At 40.4% G+C, this 24,287-nt stretch overlaps 1 protein-coding gene across 2 annotated transcripts in view; it reads right to left on the bottom strand.

The window, feature by feature from the left end:
* The window catches only part of smg1 (SMG1 nonsense mediated mRNA decay associated PI3K related kinase), a 35,782-nt gene extending 11,884 nt beyond the window's left edge, over positions 1–23,898 (bottom strand). The window contains exons 1-36 of one of the 2 annotated variants that reach the window (XM_073857283.1): positions 23,644–23,898; positions 19,657–19,814; positions 16,215–16,367; positions 15,972–16,108; positions 15,801–15,859; positions 15,381–15,594; positions 15,166–15,291; positions 14,905–14,977; positions 13,504–13,601; positions 13,246–13,419; positions 12,943–13,164; positions 12,661–12,762; positions 12,298–12,567; positions 12,019–12,149; positions 9,545–9,706; positions 9,193–9,311; positions 8,738–8,825; positions 8,514–8,615; positions 8,251–8,394; positions 7,831–8,028; positions 7,084–7,282; positions 5,249–5,410; positions 4,963–5,117; positions 4,222–4,353; positions 3,936–4,139; positions 3,720–3,826; positions 3,464–3,608; positions 3,220–3,376; positions 3,005–3,125; positions 2,593–2,835; positions 2,211–2,480; positions 1,957–2,101; positions 1,624–1,762; positions 1,099–1,320; positions 319–499; positions 40–201 (exon numbers count right to left, since the gene is read on the bottom strand). In XM_073857283.1, coding sequence (XP_073713384.1) covers positions 40–201; positions 319–499; positions 1,099–1,320; positions 1,624–1,762; positions 1,957–2,101; positions 2,211–2,480; positions 2,593–2,835; positions 3,005–3,125; positions 3,220–3,376; positions 3,464–3,608; positions 3,720–3,826; positions 3,936–4,139; positions 4,222–4,353; positions 4,963–5,117; positions 5,249–5,410; positions 7,084–7,282; positions 7,831–8,028; positions 8,251–8,394; positions 8,514–8,615; positions 8,738–8,825; positions 9,193–9,311; positions 9,545–9,706; positions 12,019–12,149; positions 12,298–12,567; positions 12,661–12,762; positions 12,943–13,164; positions 13,246–13,419; positions 13,504–13,601; positions 14,905–14,977; positions 15,166–15,291; positions 15,381–15,594; positions 15,801–15,859; positions 15,972–16,108; positions 16,215–16,367; positions 19,657–19,814; positions 23,644–23,720 — 5,551 coding nt within the window. In that variant the 5' untranslated portion in view covers positions 23,721–23,898. The remainder of the gene's footprint in view (positions 1–39; positions 202–318; positions 500–1,098; positions 1,321–1,623; positions 1,763–1,956; positions 2,102–2,210; positions 2,481–2,592; positions 2,836–3,004; positions 3,126–3,219; positions 3,377–3,463; positions 3,609–3,719; positions 3,827–3,935; positions 4,140–4,221; positions 4,354–4,962; positions 5,118–5,248; positions 5,411–7,083; positions 7,283–7,830; positions 8,029–8,250; positions 8,395–8,513; positions 8,616–8,737; positions 8,826–9,192; positions 9,312–9,544; positions 9,707–12,018; positions 12,150–12,297; positions 12,568–12,660; positions 12,763–12,942; positions 13,165–13,245; positions 13,420–13,503; positions 13,602–14,904; positions 14,978–15,165; positions 15,292–15,380; positions 15,595–15,800; positions 15,860–15,971; positions 16,109–16,214; positions 16,368–19,656; positions 19,815–23,643) is intronic. The other variant, XM_073857284.1, reaches the window with a different exon arrangement.
* Positions 23,899–24,287: the final 389 nt, after the last annotated feature.

Below are 24,287 nucleotides of genomic sequence, written 5' to 3'. Positions count from 1 at the left end.
GAGTTAAGATGGTCAGGATGATGCGAGTAAAGCTTGTACCTGCAGCCTGGGCCTCTCCTCCAAGAGAGATTGAACCCACGATGGCAGGGTAGAGGATGAGGTGCGGTGAGTCCTGGGCCACTCTGCACAGCAGGCTGCAAATGCTCTGACGGATGTAGGCCTCCGGGTGATTCAGTCTGGAGAATAACTGAGGGATGATACCTAGAGAGAAAACCCACATCTTAAATTAACCCTTTCATCCTGTGCTAATACAAGCAGTGTTTGCTTGATTTGAAATGTTTAGGTACAGTGGGAGGAGTCGGCTAATTTTGTTCTTACCTCTCCATGGCGCAGTGGGGGTGGAGGCCAGGCCGTGCTCCAGACCCTCTCTTAGCTCCCCAGCATGCTTCACCAGCAAGCGTAGCAGACGGAGGGTAGCCATGACAATGACATCATCACTGCTCTGTTTGCTGCTCTGGTTGTTCAGCAGCAACTTGGGATCATCTTCGTCTATGGGCACCTGATGAACAGAACATCATGCTTAGTTTGTTTTATTTACAGTTATTACACAGCTTGTTGAAGTGCTTGATTCAGATTGGCGAGTCACAACATTGCAGGTTTGTAATTCCCAGATAACAACCGCTCAGACCTAATAACATATGGTAACGTAGATGCTGCAAATCATTTGGAAGATCTAGCCAATGAGCATTAAGGGGCGTGTCTACTAACCAACATCGTTGCCTGGGTTGCGTATGTGTGGGCGGGTCTATCAAAAGAAGGTCCAGATTCTATTGGGGTAGGGGCGTGTTTGTTTAAGTAATTGCAAATGTCAACAATGGCTTTCAGAAATCATGCACCCTGCCTTTAATATTAGACAAAAAATTAATAATTTCTTTTAATAACTAAATAGCTTCATGTCTGGTCCTGATCACACTGTCCAGTCTTATTTCTTTGATAACAACCGGCTGCCTATACATTATCCCTCACTTAGTAGTACATCACATACATTTAACACGACACTAATATAACAAAAAATATTGAATAATGGTGCAAAATTTGCAGTTAAAACAACAATAATCATCTTGCCATAGCAATTGGACACAATTTGAATCTTCTAACCTGTCCAGCATTGAGTTTGAGGAAGGTGAAGTACGCCCTGCAGGAGACCCGATAAAGGCTAAAGATTCGATCAACCACTCGCCTCCACACCTCAATCAGCCCGTCCATCACACTGTCCTCCACATCAGACAGCCATGGACAGGCACTTAGCAGCTGTCTACCAATCACATCCACCATGTCATCTTCTTCATCCTCTTCATTCTGTAGCGCCATGTCCTCATCCTGTATGAGACAAATAACACATGAACATGGAACAAACATCAATACACAATCACCCAATTAGAAACGATCAACAACTAGTGACTCTTCAATTTTTAAAAACTGACACGTGTAAACACAAGATAAAGCACTATATGATAAACATTATGCCTTATTCTGAATAATACCCATATCAAAGTAACACAAAAATAAATAAATAAATAAAATGCACAAAGCATTAAAATGTAATATTGCGGAAAAAAACTGCAGTGAAACTAAACTGAGGGAAAAGTTCAAAATCTTGCATCAAACTGCAAACTCTATGACCTGAATTCCTGCAGGGCGGCACATGGCTTGACCCAAAATGCTGAAAATGGTTTCCTTGTCCTCATCATTCGTGCCTGCTGGGAGCAAGTCCTCGATTTCTTTCTTCTCTCCTTGCAGTAGAGGAACCCCCTCTCCTTGACTATCAGCCACAGAAAACAAAAATAAAAATATTTAGACTTTTGACTAAGACTTTTGATGATATCCTGTAGAGAAAATACAGGAAATTAAAGCAAACAAAGAACCAGTTGTGCATATTGGTTTTCTGACAACACAGTGCACTGTTTACAATATACATATGTTTTACAGACTGAATAGATCAAGAGGGATAAATACCTGGCATTGTCCACAACCTTCCTGCCCCATCTGTACGCCCAGCTGGCCAAAGCAGCCCATGACTTTGCCACCTCAGGAGCCTGAGTAGTTGAGAGCTGGTATAGCTGCCCCAGGACAAAGTCTGGTTCTCCAACACCAACACTCACTGGAGACAAAGCAAACATCACAAACATTTCATTCCTCAGATCAAAGGATAAAGACCAAATACAATCAACTAACATGACTTATCATCACACTGCAAAGGTCAGATATACCTGTAGTCTCTGTAGTAATGTTTGGCATCCCCTGATCCTCCAGCGGCAGCTCCAACAGACCGGAGATGTTTTTGGAGAGAGTTGTGAGGCTGGTAGACCCAGAGTTTCTCTTCACCACCATTTTGAGTTGTGGTGTCAGATCTTTCCAGTCTGCCAATAGCCACTTGCACAAAGTGAGCACTGAGCGACAGACAGCACGCTCGCTCTTCCCAGAATGACAGTACGACAGCGCGCAGGAACTCAGCATTTCCATAGCAGATACTGACTGACCTAAAGGACAGCAAGAAAGTGTTCATACATGGACAGGTAACATATTCTGTAATCATTGTACATTAGAGACCATGATAGCCAGCTGCTGGTAATATGAATCAAGGAGACATACCAGCAGCAAACAAAACTTTAGCCTTCTCAATTTCCAACTCTGGTCCCCACTTCTCCCCCACAGTGCCCTCTAGTGACAGCTGCTTGAAGCTTTGAACCAGGTCTTGACCTTCTGAGTTCACCGAAGGACTGCTGCATTGACTCAGCAGGCGCGTGGCAAGGGCAATGTTACCCTGCTTACGGGCAAACTTCACTGCAGTCAGACAAAGCTCCATTAGATGGGAGTCCACTGGGGCAGAGGAACCTGGAAAAATCATTCAGGAGGAGTTTATAGTCAAATTCAGTATATTACGTACATACATTTGGACAATAATACTTGATAAGCAGAGTAGAGTGTTCATTTTATGGCTGTCCACAGGTTAAGAAAGCCCAACGCTGAACAAACATTCATACTGAGGTGAAGGAGACCTTACCTTTGAGTTTTTGGAAAAGCTGACGCTGAAAAGTGGTGTAACGGAGAGCATGCAGCCATGGCTGAACATCCTGTTGCTTGCAAGTGGTCAAGGCTTCACTGAAGAGTGGAATGAGACAATCCTACAGACAGACATATAGATTGAATATCATGAAAGAGAATTACAAAGCAAGGGAGATTTTTATATATTTTGCACGATTTAGTGATGACTCAGACCTCGGGGTGCTGGTTACAAAGGGAGTTCTCTAGAGAGTTGGCACAGTGTAGTTGCAGGGTGCTGAGGGTGGGCAGGTTGTCAGATAAAGTGAGCGTTGAGAGACGCAGAGGACCCAAAGAGATGCGACCAGTCTGCTTCAAATACTTCACCAGATTGCTACAGATCAAAACCAAGGAGTATCATTATTATCACAAACTTTGCACAAGCTAACATTAAAAATTAAAGCCAGCTGTGTTTACTTACTCGGATGAGGCGAGACCCTTCTGGTCCTGTTCATGATTGGTTGAGATGATGGTCCCCACAGCGCTTCTGAGCAACTGTACCTCAATGGCCTTTTGGAGCTCCGAGGGGTCTGGACTCAACACAGCAGGCAAAAGCCTCTTCAGGTCTGTGAAAGCAAAAAACTAAATTGAAGGTCCGGACTAATCACATCAACATTTTCTCTATATTTCTAAAAAAAAGAATGTTTGACTATTGATTATACAGGTTGTGATCATACCAATCTTATCTTTTGTTGTGCAGTTAAGGCCGTAATCCTCCCCAGGCAACAACTCCAGCTGGGCACGACACTCGGCAAAATCTCCGTCTTCAAATCTGCTCAGAGCTCTGGAGCACCAACACACACGCAACCATTTACATGAATAATTCACTATAATGAGAATTTACTAGGATCAGCAAAAAGTCAAAGACAGACAGCAGCTTCACTTTTACACACCTGATGTAGTTAAAATCCGTCTTGAGGTTGACGCTGAAACTGCTGCTGTTCTTCTTGAGGTTCATCATGGTGGCCTGCCACTCCTGTACAGACTCCCAGTCGCTCAGGGCCACGTAACACTCGCACGCTTTATTAGCCAGGAAGTTCAGCACCTCTGGAGAACACTCACTAGACTTCAGCAGAACAGTCTTTCTCCCTTCGCTAAATAAATATTCACAAAATATATTAGAATCAAAGTCAATATAAAGTCGAAGATAGTGAGGACTCATAAATTTCCTCACCGCTACTGGTGTGCTTTGGGCTGGTGGAGTTGGTGCCGGTAAGCTTCAGAAGGGATCGATCAAAGCCTTTAATGGAGCAGTCCATTCCTGTGACGGCACACAGCTGCTCCTGGTATTCCAAAGTTGCCTTTTCAAACCTTGACAAGAAAATAAATGTTTTATTCTTCCCAGATAAATTATATGAGCGGCTGATATTTTTAAAGGAAAACACCACCTTTTTTCAATATGTGCTGCAAACTAAGTGCTCTTCCGCCATACAATATAGTTCTTATTTTTTATCCGCTTAAATTTTTTTCGCCACATTTCATTTTGTGCCACCATACTTACTCGTGTATCTACTCATGTAAGAGTCTTTAAATAGGGAAAACATGAAAGTGTTTTGTGGCTTCTAAATTCATCCCTGTTTGGATCCTAAGGAATGAATGGGGCTAGGCTAAATGCTAATACATTAATGATGCGCTGTACAAAAATTAAGTGTACGCATTGAAAAAAGATAGGTTTGTATTAATTCATCTAAGTTGAGGTAAGAACATAGTAAAGTATTGAAAAACGGTGGTGTTTTCCTTTATATAAGCTTACTCCCTTTATATAGTATTCTTATTAGCTTACAAGAATATAGAATAAGAACATTATTTATAGACTAACATACATTTCTACAGGCATTGCTGTATGTTGCTTCTATTAGCAAGCAAACCTATGGATGGCGTACACTAGGATTTTTAGGGCACAAAAAAAACCCCACTTACTTTCCCTCCGCTTGGAGAGCCACTGAGCTCAGCCAGCCCAGGCTCTTGCCATTGTTGGCGAGACTCCAGGCTGCCAGACCTTGTATGGCCTCTGGGCATCGCAGCTCACACAACGCCTCCACAAGCATGGTGACTGGCACCTCCATCTCTGGACCCTACAGAAAAAGCAGTACAGGGATTAAATTTTAAAATGTTATGAGTTTGGAGCAGCAGCTATTCCACATGATTGACATCACACATACTGGTGCGATGCTGGTAGCATACAGGTATCCGGTTAAAGTCTCACCTGTGTACTGCTGTTCTTAATCTCAGTAAGCAGGTCAAAGCCGTGACGAACAGTGACAGCTGGCTGACCAGAAAGAAGGCCTACCCTCATTAGTGCCAAACGAATTCTAGTCAGCCAATCCTGGCACGTCTGTCGGTTTGTGTAGAAAAAGGTCCTAATGCCCTAAATAAGGAACAAAACAAAACCTAATGATCTAGTGTTTTTCTCCACTGAACAGTTTTAAAGACACCAAAGGGGTTTGTGGTTGCTAGCATAGCATACTCCAAGTTAATAAATTTCACTTTTTAGTATGCACTCAGCTAAAGGATTATTAGAAACACCATACTAATACTGTGTTTGACCCCCTTTCTCCTTCAGAACTGATTTAACAAGGTGCTAAAAGCATTCTTTAGGAATGTTGGCCCATATTGATAGGATAGCATCTTGTAGTTGATAAAGATTTGTGGGATGCACATCCAGGGCACGAAGCTCCCGTTCCACCACATCCCAAAGATGCTCTATTGTAGGGCTGTCAATCTTCCTCTACTATCCCATTCGAATTTCATTCATTATTTTTTTTTTAATATTCGATTTATAATCGATCATTTAATGCTCAAATTTGACATATTAATATTTACTATGTATCTATCTACACACATTGTAAAAACGGGCTTATGCATTGCCAATGCCACTATGAGCTCGTATAGTTGACTTGTTTTAAATTATGTCCACTAGAAGACATTGCAGTATTACTAATAAACATGTCATTATTTAATAACAGGTGATAGCTTTCTTGCTAATTAATGATTAAGCTTAGACACAAAATTAACAAAGTTGTCAACTTTAATGAACAATTTCATTATCAACGCAGTTCTCTTTGTTCACGTATGAGGGCTGCGTTGATCGCATACAATACTTACACACAGCACACACATCCCCTGGCCTCCAATTTCACTATTCTTTTTTCATTTAAACACACCTTAGAGGAAGTGTGATCTTGAACAAGTATTTTGTCACTGGTCAAAAAGACAAACTTATCCAAACAAATTAGCATTAAAGACATTCCCAAAATGGTCGCCCATAGCACTGAGAGCGGTTTTCTCCTGACACTGTCCTCTTCACCTTGGCTGCTCCATTCTCGTCTTCCTCATAACCTTCCTCCGCAATCGCTATCAGCTCCGCTTTCTCTTTCTCACGTACCTCCTGCTGCTGGTCTCGTTTCAAATGAATTAGCCGATGGAAACGCGGGTCGAGGTAGCTAGCGGTATTTAACAGCATAAATGCGTTAGATAGTGAACACATAAAAAAATTTAAATTAATTTTTTTTTAATCCCATTCGAATAGTAGTTTTAACATTCGATTAGTATTAATTTTTTTAATATTCGAATTATATTTGATTACTGAAATTCGTTTCAACAGCCCTACTCTATTGGGTTGAGATCTGGTGATTGTGGGGGCCATTTTAGTACAGTGAACTCATTGTCATGTCCAAGAAACCAATTTGAAATGATCAAGTTTTGTGACATGGTGCATTATCCTGCTGGAAGTAGCCATCAGAGGATGGGTACATGCATGGTGGTCATAAAGGGATGGACATGGTCAGAAACAATGCTCAGGTAGGCCGTGGCATTTAAGCGATGCCCAATTGGCACTAAGGAGCCTAAAGTGTGCCAAGAAAACATTCCCCACACCATTGCATTGATGAGAAATTGAACAGGTGTTACTTCTAATCCTTTAGGTGAGTGTATGTAGGTATGTACTTGTTATTTGATTTCCTAAAAATAAGGAGTACAAGTATTGACCTTGCACTATAAATATTTTGTCCAATTAAATAAACAAGCAAACTGAGTACAGACCTTAGGTGGTGCTGTGAGAGCGCTGGCACAGCCTTCATAAGCATTATACATAAGTTTCTCCAGGTTCTCCAGGAACTGCAGCAGCAGAGCCAGACGGAGCTGATTGGTGTGGTGACCCTCATCACTTTCTCCTCCGCTCCACTGACTCAACTCCTGTTCTTGGTTCAGACTGTGAGCCGCCAGACTGCGAATCATTCCTACAACCAACACAGACACACAGTGAGTTTAACTGCATGAGAGTGTGTAATCACTACACTGATGCTCACTTGCCATTTCAGACATAAGATCACAAACTAAATAGTTATCCATGGGCTTTAAGGCTCTAATAATTTGGGAATTCCAAAAAATTCCAGTGTGAATTTCTAGTAATGATGCACTACTGCTTTGTCCAACCATTATCACCTTACAAAGCAAATTTGCACTTCTGTTTCCGCATTTCCACTGTTCTTCATTTTTATATTATACGATTGGGCTATTGAATGCTTTGTTGTGATTGGTTGAGCATTATCTTTCCATAAACGCACACCTGCCTGTCAAATGTTTTAAAATAACCAACAAAGCAACGTCTGAGGGAACCGTGCTATAAGTGGAACTACATCTGAAAATAATGCACCCGTTATATAACGGCACTCCGCTTTGCTGCATTATGACCTTGGATGTGCATTATTTTCATATCATTTAAGACATTGAGTGCTTTGTTATGTACATCCAAAAGTACTTATTAAAAAAAAAAAACAGCTCATTCCTTCTATGGTCTGGAATGTGTCCTGGGCTCTTCCCAGAGGGGTGCGGAGTTTGGACAGTACAGTGAACTGTGCAGCCTCCCACACAGCCCACTGCCACAGCACAGCCTCTATCTTCAGCAGGGCACGAGGAACCAAGGTCGAGTCCTTCTTCTCCAGCCGCTGACAGCTGTGGTAGAGCCTCTCCAACCATGGCTCCTTACTGCAAATCACACAAAAGTAAGATAAGATTCACAGTAAATAATAACTAGCTCAGCACAACTGGTTTATTTACTTAGATCTAGTAACAATATTACATCTACAAAGACTTGATATTCTTTTAAAAACATCAAACATGCACCAATGTGTTTCTACCAAGGTGCGAAAAAAGAAACAAAATGGCCGCTCGTCAAAATTAATGAAAAATTCTCAGCTGCCCACTCACCCGCCGCGGTGGACCGTTCCGTACAGTATAAACCCAATGAGGTCCGAGAAGTCCTGTGGGTGGAAGGTGTTGCTAGGCACTTTGCTCATGTGTCGGCGGATGGCCAGTGAGATCTCATTTATCTCAGAATGACTACGAGCGCTGCTGGGAGACAACCTGACAATTATCATCGCATCAACTACAGCTGGAGGTGTAACTATGACGTGAGATTTTTTCCACTTTGTTTACTATTGGATTGGATTCCCGACAGAAGTCTGGCCTACCTTAACGCAACGTGCATGGGAATGGATCGCAGCAATTTTCCGAAAGCCTGCCGGACTCGCGCTGCTGAGTGGACTAACTGAACTCGGCACACGTCCACACACCTGCACAGAGAGAGGAGAGCGAAGCGGTGCTGATCAAACACAACGTTTCACCTGCCAAGAGCCGAAGAAGGAAAACTTGCAACTTTAATGAGCGTTCCTGCAGGGACAGAATGTGTGAATACCTCTGGAGAAGCTCTGTGGACAAGGAGGTTGACAGAACCTGTAGGCTGTTACACGCTTGCAGACATATTGTGGGGTCTTCATTCAAGGCTTCAGAGAAGAAAATCACCACTTTATTATTATTATTCATTCATTAATTCAACACAGCTACAAGATGCTAAAACCTTAATCCAAATGTTCACACACAAAAAAACAAAAATTGTCATTTATTCTGTCAAGACATGGAATAAAGCAAGATAATTGTATTGAGCATTTCTGAGGCTACTTACTTTTATTATATGGTAAAAAGACCTCAACATTCCTTGGTTTTACATGAGGGTAAATAATGACAAAAAACTCTTTATGGGTGAACTATTCCTTTAACCCTTACTGATCTGAACAGTTACTTTAACACTTGTAAACAAGTTTTGTCTTCACTACCTCAAAACACATTAGGCCAAAATCAACATCTACTCACTATTTGCCAGCAACCCTTTGCAGAATTTATGAAATGATGGGAGTGAGAACAGTGGGGAGTATGTTTCCGATTTCTTCATCATCATAGACACCTCTAATGACCAGGCCAGTAACAGCCTCCTGAAAAGGTTGAAAAAAAAAGTTATAGTCTTTTGCTAATTTAAGCGAATTACACACAATATCTAATTTACCTTAATCCTGTTGCCATTTATAAAGAAAACAAGTAAGGATGTTTAAAGAAAGGTGTAATTACACTCAGTGTAAGTGATTATTGCAGCTTAAGGAGCCAGTAGTTCAGATTAATTAAAATCACAACAGACATCATTACAAGTGAGGCAATGTGAGCTGTGTACCTCGCCTCAGGGTTGACGTGATCCTTGCCGAGCAGCATACCCAGCAAATTAAGGAGCGTGCTGAAATGTCTTTTGGTTGCCGTGGTAACTGTGCTGATGACAGCACCGTCGAAAAGGGATGGGGATGAGGAGCTCAGGCTGCTTGAAATAAAATGATCATGCCTTGGGAAACAAAAAAAAAAAAAAAAAAAGGAGAGGGGGAGCTTGACATTTGGATGAATAACAAAGCGAAACAATAGGGCTTTGCACCCACGGTGCAAGCCATTCTGGCCTGCTCGGGCCCTATTGATGCAATCATAAAACAACAATTTAAGAAACTGCACTGACTTTAAGATTGATCATTTATTTCCATTACTATAAGCTTTTTACTGCCGTCATTGTAAGTAAGTGCATTTCATTGGTCCTGTACTTTTACTCTGCACTACAACAATGAAGTTGAATCGAATTTTTTTGTAATATCAATAACATTACTGTGTACGCAGAGGGCCAAGTACAATCCCAATTAATGATAAATAGGGGATCTACCCCTTGGGAGTTTTGTAGGGTCACTGGATAAATTCAGATTCACTAAAAATTAAATTAGAAAAAATTATTCACAAACATATATATCTATTGCTTCATACTTCATATAAGTATTTTAGTTTATATATAAAAAATATATATATATATATATATAAAAACTACACATTTGAAACAACATGAATATGAGAAAAAGAACGGGTGTTTAATCATTGGGTAAACTAGGCCTGGAAAACAATACTGAAAAATTTACTGACACTCCCAGGGTTTTTTACAGGCATGGAAATCCTATACATTTTCCCAGAAACAGGGTTCCCACACCTTAGTTAACTTCAAATTCAAGGACCTTTCAAAGACTTTCCAGGTCCAATACCCTCAAATTCAAGGACTAAATGTGGGGACACATTTCAAGTGAGAGCAAGGTTACATTGTGTGTGAGGCTTAATAACAATGACAGGGTGCCATGAAGTATATTGCTATCTGAAATATTGCCAAAGACGGCGTTACAGGGACGCAGGAAGTATGGCAAGGGAGACGCAGCGTCTTGTTCCCTTCTCAGGGAACAACAGATGCATACGTAACCAGAGACGTTTTCATTTGTCAAACACAACTATGCAAAAAAAACATTTTGGTATGAATCAACATTCGCATACAGAAGATATAAGCATTTAAAGTGAACAAGTCTAAAATTCTAAAATTTTTATGATATTATCCTACACTACACAGGGAATAATTTTTTTTCAGAAAACTTCTTGCATAAAATAGATTCAAGCATTTTCAATGACCTGTATCTATAGACTGTTTCAGCAGTAACAACATAAACAAGCGGCTGTCGTGGTCCGCATGTAACTTCCGGTAAACTCCGCTAAGAATAAGGGTGTTTTCACATATGTTGGTGCGGCCTCGGAGCGCACCAAAATACATTGTATCATTTTTCAGTTAGTGCGGTCCGTGTTCACATATTTTTTTTACTGTACTCGAAATGCCGCACCGTACACCACGTGACAACGGTCAGTGCTGTCATTGGTCTCTGACAGCTCTTACCGTCTCATGACCAACCCCACGTTTCCACGACAACCAGCCTGACCGGGAGAGCGCAGCTATCAAGATGTGGAGATAAACGATGCACGTCTTTGCGAAGTTTCTTAGCTTTAACGCGAAATTGCGTAGCTGTTCTATTAAAGCCTTTCTCACGGAGCCGTTTGCTAAAAAGCCCGTAATGTCACTATTTGTGTGTGGAGGACAGCTATGCATTTATAAAATCATCAGCTCAAACATAAAGGAGACAGCGAATATCTGCAACGGACCAGGACTGGCTTGTTTGTTGTTAACCCACAATATAACACCCGGCTCACGTCACAACGGAAGCCCAGTGGCTCAAACATGTGGAGAACTTCCTGTATTTGGTTCGGCCCGAGGTTCGGCAGTGTTCACAACACAGGTGGGTCGCCCCAGAGTTTGGGGATAGCCGCTCTGAGACCACCTGTTTAGAGTGGTCTCGGAGCGGTCGTTTAGTGCGCACCCGAGTGCGGCTGTTGTGTTCACACTGAACCAAACGAACCGTACTCAGAACGACACGTCATTTGGGCCGACCTAAACAGTGTATATGTGAAAACACCCTAAATAACAACAAAGTTCTTTAAACGTAGTTTATTTATATAACAAGCAAAAAAACAACACATAGATTACTTGGGAAACCAAAACATTTGTTATTTTCGATGAGGCATTTGTTCAAGAGATCAGTTTAGCAACTAGTCAGACCATTTAAAAAAAGAAACCGGAAGTAAAGTTCGGATCCGGACGTGTATCGCGTCAGCGCACGTGCGTCCGATGAAACCGTCTATACATGTATATTTTTAAAAAGTTCCCAGGGCCTTGAATCCCCCCCCCCCCCAGATTCACAAACTTTCAAGGATTTTAAGGACCCGTGGGAACCCTGCATGTTGCATTGTTACCTGGTGCAGTGGGAGTAGAGGGTGTAGAGAACTGCATATTGAACCGCAGGGTGATGGACGGCCAAATCAGAGTGAACCACAACCAGATTCTGACTGAGCAGGGCAAACACAGTAGGTGACAAAGCCCACATCTGCAAAACATAAGCCAATTTATTGTAGTTACTTGTGTAGTTTCTCAAGCATTGTTTCAAAAAATGCTGCTAGTACTGTGCATACATGACAAACAGTAACAGCATCTCACTCCAGAAAAACAATCCCAAGGAGTAAATTAATACTGACCCCGATGAGTGAGTTTTTGGTGTTGCCGATGGTTGTGAGAGCACTGAGGTTGAAGATTAGGATGAACTCTGCTCTCTCTGGGCTGAACTGTAGTTGGCTGAAGGCAGTATGTTGTATATGGGGGCAGGTAGCAGGCAGACCCAGAGGAGTCAGCAAACTGTTCAATGCACAACCCATCTCACCCAAAACTAGTTTATAGGCTGCCTCCAGGATGGGGATGTTTTTCAAGCTCAGCACAGCATGATATACGCCATGTGCTGCAGCCATCACCTGTGACACAAAACCATTCGACAATTATTAACTCAAAGCTGTTTATTTGACACACTGTGTGAATTTACACAACAGAGATAGCATTCATCATACTTCTCGTTCTCGGTGGAAACGCAGCTCCAATAGTTGAGAATTTGGGGCCAACAACTTTTCCACAAATGTGGCTGGGAGTTTAGTGTTTATGTGGTCGACAACCTACAAAGTCCCAAACAAAACAAATGCATTATATTTTATGAAAGTCAATTGCATAGAAACTTTAAAACGATAAGGATTACACAGCTAGCATTTATACAAAAAAGATATATGCAAAAACCTTTAATTAAATCCAGGCTTAGCATTAATATTGTTTACCTGTCAGTCATAGTAAATTCTTACCAGAGTTAGGAGAGTGAGGACGGACATGCTGTATTCTGATCCGCAGCACTGGCAGCTGTCCAGCTGGTCCAGTCCATAAGAGATAACAGCATCAATCAGCTGACTGCCCAGGTCCATGCTCACCATCAGAACACATACGCATTCGTTTCCTGCAGTCAGCATCACCTCTGAGAACAACACCTGCTTGGCTGTGGTGACGCAAGCCAAAACGCGATTCAAAACCTGTCGTGAAAAGAGTGAGAACATGAATACTCTCAAAATAACACTCAAAATCCATTTGTTATGAAATTGCTGGACACTAACATCAGTGACATATGCCTCTGTGATTGGGGGTCCTCGGATAGGGTTGAATCGCTCTCCGATGCTGTGCACAACAGTGCTAAAGACTCTTAAAAGGGCTGCCAGCTTTGGCAGGGACACTGTGGGTGGGGGAATGTCCTCATCCCCTGATTCTCCAGATCCAACGTGACTCAAATCCTACAAAGGACACCAGCAGAACTTGAGTGACTTCAAAATCTACCAAATTTGAGTAAAACGAGATGAATCTATAAGCAATATTACCTCTGCATAAGCCTCCATATCTTCCAAAAACTGACCCAACAGGGTGGTTGAAAAGGCCAAATCTGCCACCCAAAATTGCTCCAGACTTTGTAGCCAGCCTAGAAAGACACTCACGTTTACACCTTGCATTTAAATACGTCTCTTTTGTCCACTTTCGACCGCTTCTGTCCTGAATACTGTGAGGGGGTGGTCTGTCGATACGGTGGGCGAGTCTCTCCGCTGTCATTCAAATGCGAGCGGGAGTAATGACGGGTTTATATGGTTGTTGCGAATTAATATTATGTCAGGGTCTGCTGCTTGTGTTGTATGTAAACATGCTGCACAGTGTTTTGTACATGTTAGAGCTTTCTCTGAATTTTCAGCGCAATTAATGAAATAAGATTGCGCAACTTTCACATGCTTGCAAAATGAAACTGCGGAGATCAGCCGCCTTTTTTATCAATGAAAGGCTAAAAATAGGACACCGTGTGTTCGTGCCAGAAAGTGCTGCACAATTAATCGCATCGCAATCGCGATGTCAGCCTGTGCGATTATATGACAGCAAAATGTTGCAATTATATTAAATAAATAAATGTGTGGACTTGTTAACACTAACTTTCTGATAACAGTTTGACGATTTTCCTTGCCGTTTAAAAAAAAGAAAGGAAAAACAAACAAAAAAAAGGCAGTGCACGTGTGGCATGCAAGTGTGTGGCGTGCGTCGTCACTTGTGTGTGCGCAGCGCAGAAATACCAGAGCGAAGATGAATGCAGAGGAGATTGACAGTGATTTGGTAGCTAAAAAAAAACTCTACGTCTGTTATATGGCAGTATTTTGGATTTAGGATTACTGACACTGAGCAGTTGCTACATCACGTGGCAATTTGAAAACATTTCTAGTTTTACAAATACACATTTTAGCATTGTCACTAAACTGTGTGTGGATGTTCCTTAAAACCTATCAAGTTGACTCATGATACCATTTATTATAATCGCAACCGCACATCGCAATATTAGCATCAATAATCGCAATGGGAAAAATTACCCAAATCGTTCAGCCCTAGTGCCAGAAGTCAGAAAAGACATAAAACATTGTTTTCAGTACTTCCGATTAGATAAATGGGTGAAGAGAAGGCGGTCGCATGCTGTTCGATCACATTCAACCACATATGCGTTTACACTACAAAAGCAATCTGATTGAAAGGGGTTTCGACCACCTCTGAATGTGGTTAAAAGTGGTCGAAAGTGGACGAGCTCAAAACGTTTTGAACACAGTTTACACCTGGCATTAACGTCATCCACTTGTGATCCAATCGATGAAAACGCATGTTAATGCCAAGTGTAAACAGCCTCAATGAGACAGATTAGATGGAAACATTTACATTCTAAATGAAAATCAAATAACTAAAAATACAAATCTTACCCGACACCTGTTGAGTAAGAGACTGTCTTTGAGTGTGATCTATATGCCAACCCACCAAGATATCCACTGTATCCTAAAAATACACAAAAAAAAAAAACGGTTTATTTACATGTAGAAAAGCCCCTAAAAACCATAAAGCTCCTAAATATCCAATTATAACATAGATTTTTATACAACTTTAAACGTAAAGCTGTGTAAGTGCTAGATCATGCAAATTAGTTTAGACAAAATGAGTCAGATCAAGTAAAGCTGTCTTCTTACTCTGAAATTGGTACTGAATATGTGTGGATAACAGCGGGCCACCAACAAAATACACTTCACACTTTGGCACAACAGTTCTGGCGTGTCCAAGTTCTCCAAGATAGACTGAAGGCTGCTCATCACCAACTGAGTAACAAAAGTTGTCAAACATTTTCACAGGGTGGGCACAGAAATAGCTCATATGTAAAGATTCTCATCTGTGGCTAAATAAATACCTGCATTACGGTTGAAAAAGCCTTCTTCTCCCCTGCAGTTTCAAGTGCCTTGTGCACTGCCACCAGGTAAAGAAGCTTCACCTCATCCTTTGTGGACACACTGAACTTGAGGAACATCCACTTGAAGATCCTCTCGGCTTCATAACTGAGAGCGGCACACAGTAATCCCAGGCAGCATGCAGCCTCTTGTCTGAGCTCCTGCAGGAGCTTACTACTGCATGGACAAAGAGAAACACTTAGGACCCACATGTCGAATTGAATGGACACGTTTATCAAAAGTCTTTACATTTGAAAACTAGCCGACAAGTGCTTTATTATTAACCCCAGTGGGTTACCTTGTATAATCACATTTTGACAAATACAATGCAGTGTGCTTGGACAACACCCAATGCTTAAAAAAAAAACAGTGCACAATCATACCTCTCATTCAATATATCATTCAGGGTGCTCAAAATAGTATCCAACTGCTTCACGAGGACCTGTAATTTATGCATGCAAACAACACAAATTACAAAACCGTAACGGTTTCATTTTAAGAGTCCTCGACTCACTAGGTACACAAATAAATCAGTTTTCGCAGTAAGATCCTACCACTTTATTTTCAGAGTGCACAATGAACTCCCTCAATTGTTTCATGGTGGCCAGTCTACGTTCCCGGTCATCTTCTCGTGATGCTCGCCGCAGAAGATTAGCCAGACGAGACTCCTCAGAGTGAGCCAACGGTCGGTCTGGGAAAACAGAATATGATTAAATAAATTAATATGTTGGGATTGAGTTTAGTTTGGTCCAAAATTTCTCCTTGCTTTCAAAGTATTGCAGAATATTGACATGTACCCTGTGATTTCCTCATGTCCTTAGTAGCTAAAGCACGGTTTCCATGCTGAAAAGTAGTTATATCAGTAGTCACATCATTGATTCTCAACTCTTGCCCCAGCGACTTCCAACCATAAGTATTTTCAGAGAGGCCTCCATCAGCATCATATCCACCTACAAAAAGAAACACTGCCAGTTTACTTGAGTTAAAAGACATGGGTTATGACATTTGGAATCTAACAAACAAAGTAGGGACAGCGTTTCCCGCAGCACATTTCAGTTAAGGCGGCCCGCCTAAGCTTGGTACCCCATCGCCTTAACTAGGTCGTCCAAAAAATAAAAAATATTGCTGCACAAAAGACGGTCAAGTGAACCTCCGAGAATAACTCGTACGCACATCACACCGCGAGGGGGGACGCGTGCCACACGGCCCAAATGAGAGGCCCATGGTCCGTCATGTCTGGAGGATAGCCAGTTGAGAAAACGTGTGTCCGTGAAAACTGTAAGTGGATTTATGTTTTGGGGTTATTTAACCCTGTTATTGTATTAGTCTATAGTTCTTGCAGTTTTAAAGTAAGTAAGCTGGTGATTTTGTTGTTTGAGCAACCTGCTAGCTAGGTTTCATTGTATAATTGTTGAGCGCTCTTGCTCACTTTATTTATGGGCATTATTTACACGCCTTTAAGATAATGTAATTTATAGTGGGAAATATTTTTTTTTTTTTACAATTTTTGCGCTATCTATCATCGTTCGCCATCTGCTTTAGCTTGTGTTTATTAACCCTTTAATTTCACTTCATCACGCAGCTATTCTCATTAGAGGTATCTGTTAAAAACATTTAATTCATTATGATCGAGTATGTGTGCATTTTTTGTCATAGTTTCTTCAAAATTAAGTTTTATTTGAATGTTTTAAAAAATATATTTTAATTTTCATCATGACGCATACACCCCGCCCTTGTCCCTGTTGCAATCAAATTTTCTGCGGAAAACCCTGAGGGTCAAAAAATGAAATTAGTTTAGGTATATTTATGAGATAAAAACTACATGAATCAAACCCTGAAAGTCTAAGAATGATAACTTTTTAGTGTTCAATGGGGCGTGAAGTCATATTAAAAAGTCACGTGATTTCTCATCACAGCTGATCTCAGCATAAATTTGACTTTGTGGCGAAAGCTTTTACAGTGCATTCATTATCATCTGTCATTTACTGTAGTTCTTTTTTGTTTGCGTGTCCAATAATGTTCATTTGGGAACCCATATAAAGTCAGAGGAGCATTGTGTTTGACTGTTTATCCTTAACAGGGTTCCTGCAGGTTTCACCAAGTCAAATTTAAGACTTTTTAAGACCTTTTTAAGACCATTATGAGTGAAATTTAAGGCTATGTCCACACGAAGCCGGTGCATTCCCTATCCGATCATTTTTTTTCTTGCTCTAAAAAAATAATCCGTAAACACGAAACCACTGAAACCGACTGAAAGCGGTGTAGTATATATGCCGGACCAGTATGGGGCGCTGTAATTCTGCCACAGATATACACTATACACGGAGAAGAAGACTTTGAGCATGCAGATAACCAACGTATGGTGTTGTCCATTATCGCTTGTTGCTCACCACAATTGCATAGAAGCAATAGATTTTGCTGTAATAAAGCTAGTAGGCTTTAGTAGCTTCTGTAGCACGAACACAATCACGTAGTCCACCGTTATTGTTGTTGCTGTTACGTGTGACGCTTCCGACACGTGATGTGATGACGTTTTCGCTTCACAAAATATACGGATTGGCTGTACAGACGAAACCGCAAGGATGTCGGTTTCAGATTTATCCACTTTAGGACCCGGTTTCAAAAAATAGCGGATTCAGTCTCCCAAAATCCCGGATCCGTGTGGATGAAACGCCAATACGATAACAAATTTATACGTATGCAGTGATACGCGTCTCTGTGTGGACAGCCCCTAGGACCAAAGCGGCACAATGATCTCAGAAATTCTCAAAACATTATATTTTTATTATATCTTTGTTTATTTATTTATTTATTTATTTTTTGACAAATAAAATCCACTAATATGGGAAGATCAGTATAGTCAGCTGCTGATATGTGGCTTGTTAACATGTTTTACACTTTCTCCACCCATACGTTATGTGCATAAATATGCACTATACCGCCATCGCATTTATTCCCCTCTCTAATTACACAATAATGAAATGAAAAGGAAATTTACTATTAAAAGGCTGTTCGTGGTTTGTTGTGTGTTGCAAACAAGGCCGTTTCTAAATCCGAAGGCTGTAGCCTCCAGAGGTTGCATTTGTAGGCTGCATATGAAAACTGTGTAACACTAAAGTTGACTCATTGTTGATGGCGCAGGACTTGACGGCCTGACTGTTTAAGTTGATTTTCAATAAAGCAGTGTTGATTTTTTTGCTTCTGGGTCCTCTGTTTCAGAACCTTGCAAATGCTCTAGTAAGCCACGGGCTAGTTGGTTAAATTAACACAGAAAAGATTTTTCTCGCCAAACCTACAGTATGTCGGATCACAACATCTGAAATATATAGCTTATGGCATGAATTGCGTGGATTATAATAGCCTACATTTGTATTCTCTTTAAAAAATAATTAAAAACTGGATTGAAGAGACATTCAGTGACACGCAAATTGCAGAACTTTTCTTTTTAGAGGCCCACCCATCAAATACATTCTTCCTCCGTCACTGAGGCATTTTAATTTACCATTTTATTTTTTTCGGACAACCTTTTCGGGAATAAATGGAGGTAAGAAATTAAATACTTGGGTTAATTAAATTTAAGACCTAGGGTGAAAATCTGGCCATTTTTAAGACTTTTTATGGCCTTAAATTTAACTTTCTAAATTTCAGACTTTTTAAGACTTTTTAAGACCCCGCGGGAACCCTGCTTAACATGTGAAGCGTATCAGCAGTTTAACCCCCGCTCTAAGTTTACATGTTTAATTTCTGCATGTTCTTGAGCAATAATTACAAGGGATGCAACATTTCTATTATAAAGAATTTGACAGATGTTAAAGAATGCATTTAAACATTGGCCAAAAGCAAGCGTTTTTCTCAATGTTAAATGAAGTAAAAATACAATCACAACAAATAATGCAGCTCTCCATGCTTTACAGTACGCCACCAGATTTACATGTAGTAATTTGTAAATAAGCATGAGCTTGGTTAGGTAAGGAAACAAAAGAACAGGGACCTTCCAAAACAAAACAAACAAACAACAATTACATTGGCTACTTTCTCTTTCTTTTTCTATAAACAGAATCTTAAGAAGAGAGAAAGACTAGGATTCAATAAAGATAAACTCTAAAGATCAAAAACATCACACAGACCCTATTTAGTTGTTACCAATCGCAATAGTTTAAGTTACAAAAACATATGAGATGTAATTTAACTTATGAAAGTAAAGCTAAACAACATAGCAAGGACACAGGCAGTACACACCTCCTTCTTCGAGTATGTCTGAGGCAGTGAAGGCATCATTGTGCAGTGGTGGGGTGCCAGGCCGGTCAGAGGGCAGAGTTTCGAAATGAACTTCTGAACCGTGGTCTCTAGAGAAACTGCACTTCACACCGTCCTGGCTGGCTGACACACTCTCGCCTCTGTAAAGAATTTGATACTCCATCAGTGATTCAAAAGACAGAAAATATCCTGGCCATGGGCATGCTATGCAAAGAAACAGGGGTAGACCGATTATCTATGTCGATATTAAGCATTTTGCCGATTATCGACACCGGTCATTTTAAAAGCTGATTTGTATGCAATTACAGCTATTCTGGCTCTAATGCAGCCAAGGAGAGCCGTCGGAACTGATTTGTTGGGAGTCACGAGTCCGGCCAATCAGCGCAGGAGTCTGAAGACACCGGCGAAAGCACTTGCTAACTGGACCTGCTTCATATACAATGATTTCGCTCTGCAAGCGAGTTGGACACTGCGATACAAGAGTTTAGCATGCGTTTCGGGCAGTTGACCGAGCTGGCATTTGCACTTCGTTGTAAGCCATGTCATTTTAAAAATACAAGACATTTTAAAGCATAAAGAACTTGAGCACTTCATCTTCAGTCAGTGCGCTCTCATTTAAATGCACACAGCCACCTCTTAAGCTGTTTGCAACAAGTGACAGATTAAGTTATTTTTCAAGACTTATTTATTACACATAAATGTTCAGATACACACACACACACAGAGGTATGCTTCAATGCCTGTCTTGGCGCCATACACTTAAGGAATAGGCTACTGAACCAACTAAGTGTGCCTATAATATGGTATTAATGTTATAGTTTCATGAAAACATTTGCATATTTTTCAACAACATAGACAATGAAGCTATCAAGGCAATTAAAATATTTTCACTTATTATACAAATTAAAACTGTTTAGTTAATCGTTATATCCATAGGATAGGTCATCCATTGATGTGCAAGATTTCTAATTAAAAAATAATTAATTTATTCAATTCAATAACTTTTTTATAGATTTAATGAATATATAGTTTATGGGTGCTTCCTGCTCTTTTTTGTTATTATTGATTGTTGTAATTAGCATTTCTTGGAGTCAGAATGAAAAATGTTTCAAAGCATTGAAAGTTTTGTCAGAGTCTGTGTCTTAATTTTGACATTAATTTCAATTTTTACTTCAGACATATCGGTTCAAAATATCAGTTATAGGTCTACTAGATCTGTAATAATCTGTATCGACACCGGCCGAGAAAAACACATATCAGTCAACCTCTACGAGCAAGAGATTAGATTTCCTTTAATTAAACTGAAAGGCATTAAAAATTATTTAGACCCCATGTACACCACTAGAAGCTCCCAGAGATTGGTTAACAAAACTCTTTGTTTATACATAAGATTAACAAGAATGAAAGATAAACACACACTGTGGAAACGGAGCAAATTGGGATGTTTGGATATACCCAAGCAAAAACTAAAAAAATGATTGAATGCATTGAATGTGTTCACATCCCTAAATTACAAAAATGATTGTGCGGTCCCTGTAGCTCAGCTGATAAAGCATTGCATTAGCACCACAAAGGTTGTGGGCTCAATACCCAGGGAAACCCATACTGACAAAATGCATAACTTTGTGTCGTTTTTGTCATTGAGTGGTTTTTGCAGGACATTAAATCCTGTGAAAACCAAGTTATGATGTACCAGGGCTCCAGACTAACTTTATTCACTAGGAGCACAGTGGCCCCCAACTGAAAATTTTAGGGGCGCAACCAGAAAATTTAGGGGCACACACCGTAAATCAACATGCTAACTAGGGATCGACCGATATGGATTTTTTAGTGCAGATGCCGATTTTTGTTTCATCAGCCTTAGCCGACGACCGATACAGGCTGCCGATTTTCTTGAGCCGATACTGCTTTTGCTCACTCAATTTACATCATAAAAATGACACGATGATGGCAAATGTTACAAGTCTCAATTTAAAAAAGTAACATTTATTGAACTTAAAAAAAACTATATTTAACAAGCAGTAAAAACAGGTGAGGGTGCTATGGAATGGTTGTTTTTAGTCACATGACCTGCAATCGCTTGCGGCTTCCAGCACTGTCTGTAAATAATGCCGGAAAAAATCGGTGAACACAGCAGCCACATATCGGCCGATGCCGATACACATGAAATCCGCACATGTGCAACGATGTAAAATTCAGTGGCACACTCTTAATTATTGGTGGCAAAATGCCACCATTTGGTGGCAGTCTGGAGCCCTGTGTACATAAGTTTAGAGGGCACTTATTATGGCCATTTTTACATGATGTAGATAGAAGTCCCAGGTATGCCTAAAATGTGTCTGTTAAGTTTCAGCTCAAAATAATCCACAAATCATTTGCTATAGTCAGAAAATGCCCCTTTTGTGTGGCTTTAAATGCAAATGAGCTACTGTCCTTGCCAAAAGACAGTGAGTGCTTTCAGTTAAAAATAGATCTGATTCATGTGAATACAGTCCCAGACATCTTTAACAGCATTAGTGCTACAACATGCTAACAAACACAGAAATAACCAGTCAGTCAGTAGCCATGGGCAGGGCTTTATCAGTGTGATGTCACATTAACAAAAGATCAAACATTTGGTTTAATACATAGGGCTTAAAAAACGAGAGGGTGTTTTTTTTAATCAAACACATCACATAGACCCTTTATATTTGTTGCCAATCACCCATTAATATCGAGTGTGTATAACCCCAAAAACAATAAAACAAACATTTCATTGTCTGATTTCACAACAGCTAGATGATGGATAATGAAATACAATAAAAATCAACAAAAACAAACTCTGCGACCCTTCACAGACAATTCATACAATTATTTCAGCATCCGAGACTTGTGAAGACACGACTTTATTTAAATGTATTGTCCGGTTTTATTTTCAACATGGTTACAATAATGTAACCCGAAAATATCTTCAAAATAATCCGAATGGTGTTTAACTCAATGAACTGACTATTTATAATCATCTAAAATGAAAGAACAACCTTCCTTTTCGTTGTGTCATGTAGTAGTTTTAGCTGTTAATTCCTATATTATATAAACATCGGTACACAAAACTGAAGATTTAATTCACCAATTATTTCGTTTACACGGATAAAGTTCAACGCACTCACTGTTTCACCTCTGGTCAGTTTGCTTTCCTAACAAACACAAGCATACAGAAAGCTGACTTTGACATTCAGTAGCTACTTTGCTACATGCTTTCTGAAAAAGCGCAAATTTAAAAGTAGCAAAAATTCAGCAAACTTTTAAAGCTATATATCAGGTCGGCTGCACGACCAGAGTACAAAGGCTACAGCGTTACTGATTTAGACTTTATGGGCAATTTAAATAGCCAAAAAATAAACTCTAGTCAGTGACTTAAAGGGCTTTTAGTTCGTATAAAACGAGTATTATCTGTATGTCTACGGTTTACATCGTACAACAAAACCACCAAAATTGTTTGGCGTCAAACAACGCATTAATGTTTAGATAGCTGGTGGACCACACGCGTGTTTTCTCACATAACGTTAGACCATAAATGAATGCCACGACACATAATCGTGTCCGACAAAGACACACAAATCCCGATAACAAATCCGATAACATTTTTGCTCCTTTTATGTAATCCAGATAGTAAACGAACACCCACACTGTAAATATCGTCAGTGTTCAGCGATTATTGTGGGTTAGCATGTGCTAGCGTTTGCTAACAGGGAAAGAACGTAAGCGTTTGACGCTTGTCAGTTCAACCGCGTGGCAACTTTAGAAAGATTTCCACACATTAGATCTACAACAATGCCGAGACGTGTGATTAAACGTAACAGTTTTAAAATGTCTCATCACGTGGAGACTGAGCACTGCCGTGTTCGATTAAAAGGACAGACGAGACCGAGGCCTCGCTGAAGCCTCGGTCTATAGTGCGAGGTCTTAACCGTCAATTGCGCTACTGACCTGGGCTGCCAGTCATTCCAGTTTCGCTGCAGTTTGTGGGCGCTGCTCAGCCGAGACCCGAGGGCTTTGCGGCTCATTACCTTTACGAAGACAGCATGACCCGTCTAAAACGGGATAAACGCAACTCCTAATCTCAGCCTTCACTTTATATCCATGCACAGGTTTGAAATACAGTGACTGAGTGTGTGTTTGAAAGTGAGAGCGGCAGTGGCCTGACCCTCCCATCTATATCTCTGCTGCTCGAGCGCGGGGTGGCTAGTTCACACAGCGTCAGCGCCATCTATCGGTGACAAAAAATAACTCCAGCTCTATTGTTATTAGACCTGATGCTGAGACAAATGCATTTCCCATGGTGTAAAATGCACAATTGTTGATGGTAAAATTACTACGCAGTTGTTTTTCACTTGTAGCTGAAACCGAATAATGAGAAAATAAATGACCAATTGATGCTTAACAAAAATTAAAAGGATGAATTTGACATTTCATTTGACTTGAAGCAGAAAATAGAAACATCTGTTGCTTTAGATTTAGATTCACTGACTGTGTGGTTGCCTAGTGACAAAAGGGATGTGTAGAAAATAAGAAGAGCTGCAGGTGGAACCAGGGAGCAAGAAAACAATGTGATGCAGATACATGCAGTGCAG

This window comes from Misgurnus anguillicaudatus, chromosome 19 (assembly GCF_027580225.2).
Source record: "Misgurnus anguillicaudatus chromosome 19, ASM2758022v2, whole genome shotgun sequence".
NCBI classification, from domain to species: Eukaryota; Metazoa; Chordata; class Actinopteri; order Cypriniformes; family Cobitidae; genus Misgurnus; species Misgurnus anguillicaudatus.
Note: the sequence above shows the minus strand (reverse complement) of the source record. Positions and strands in the feature narration are given on the sequence as shown.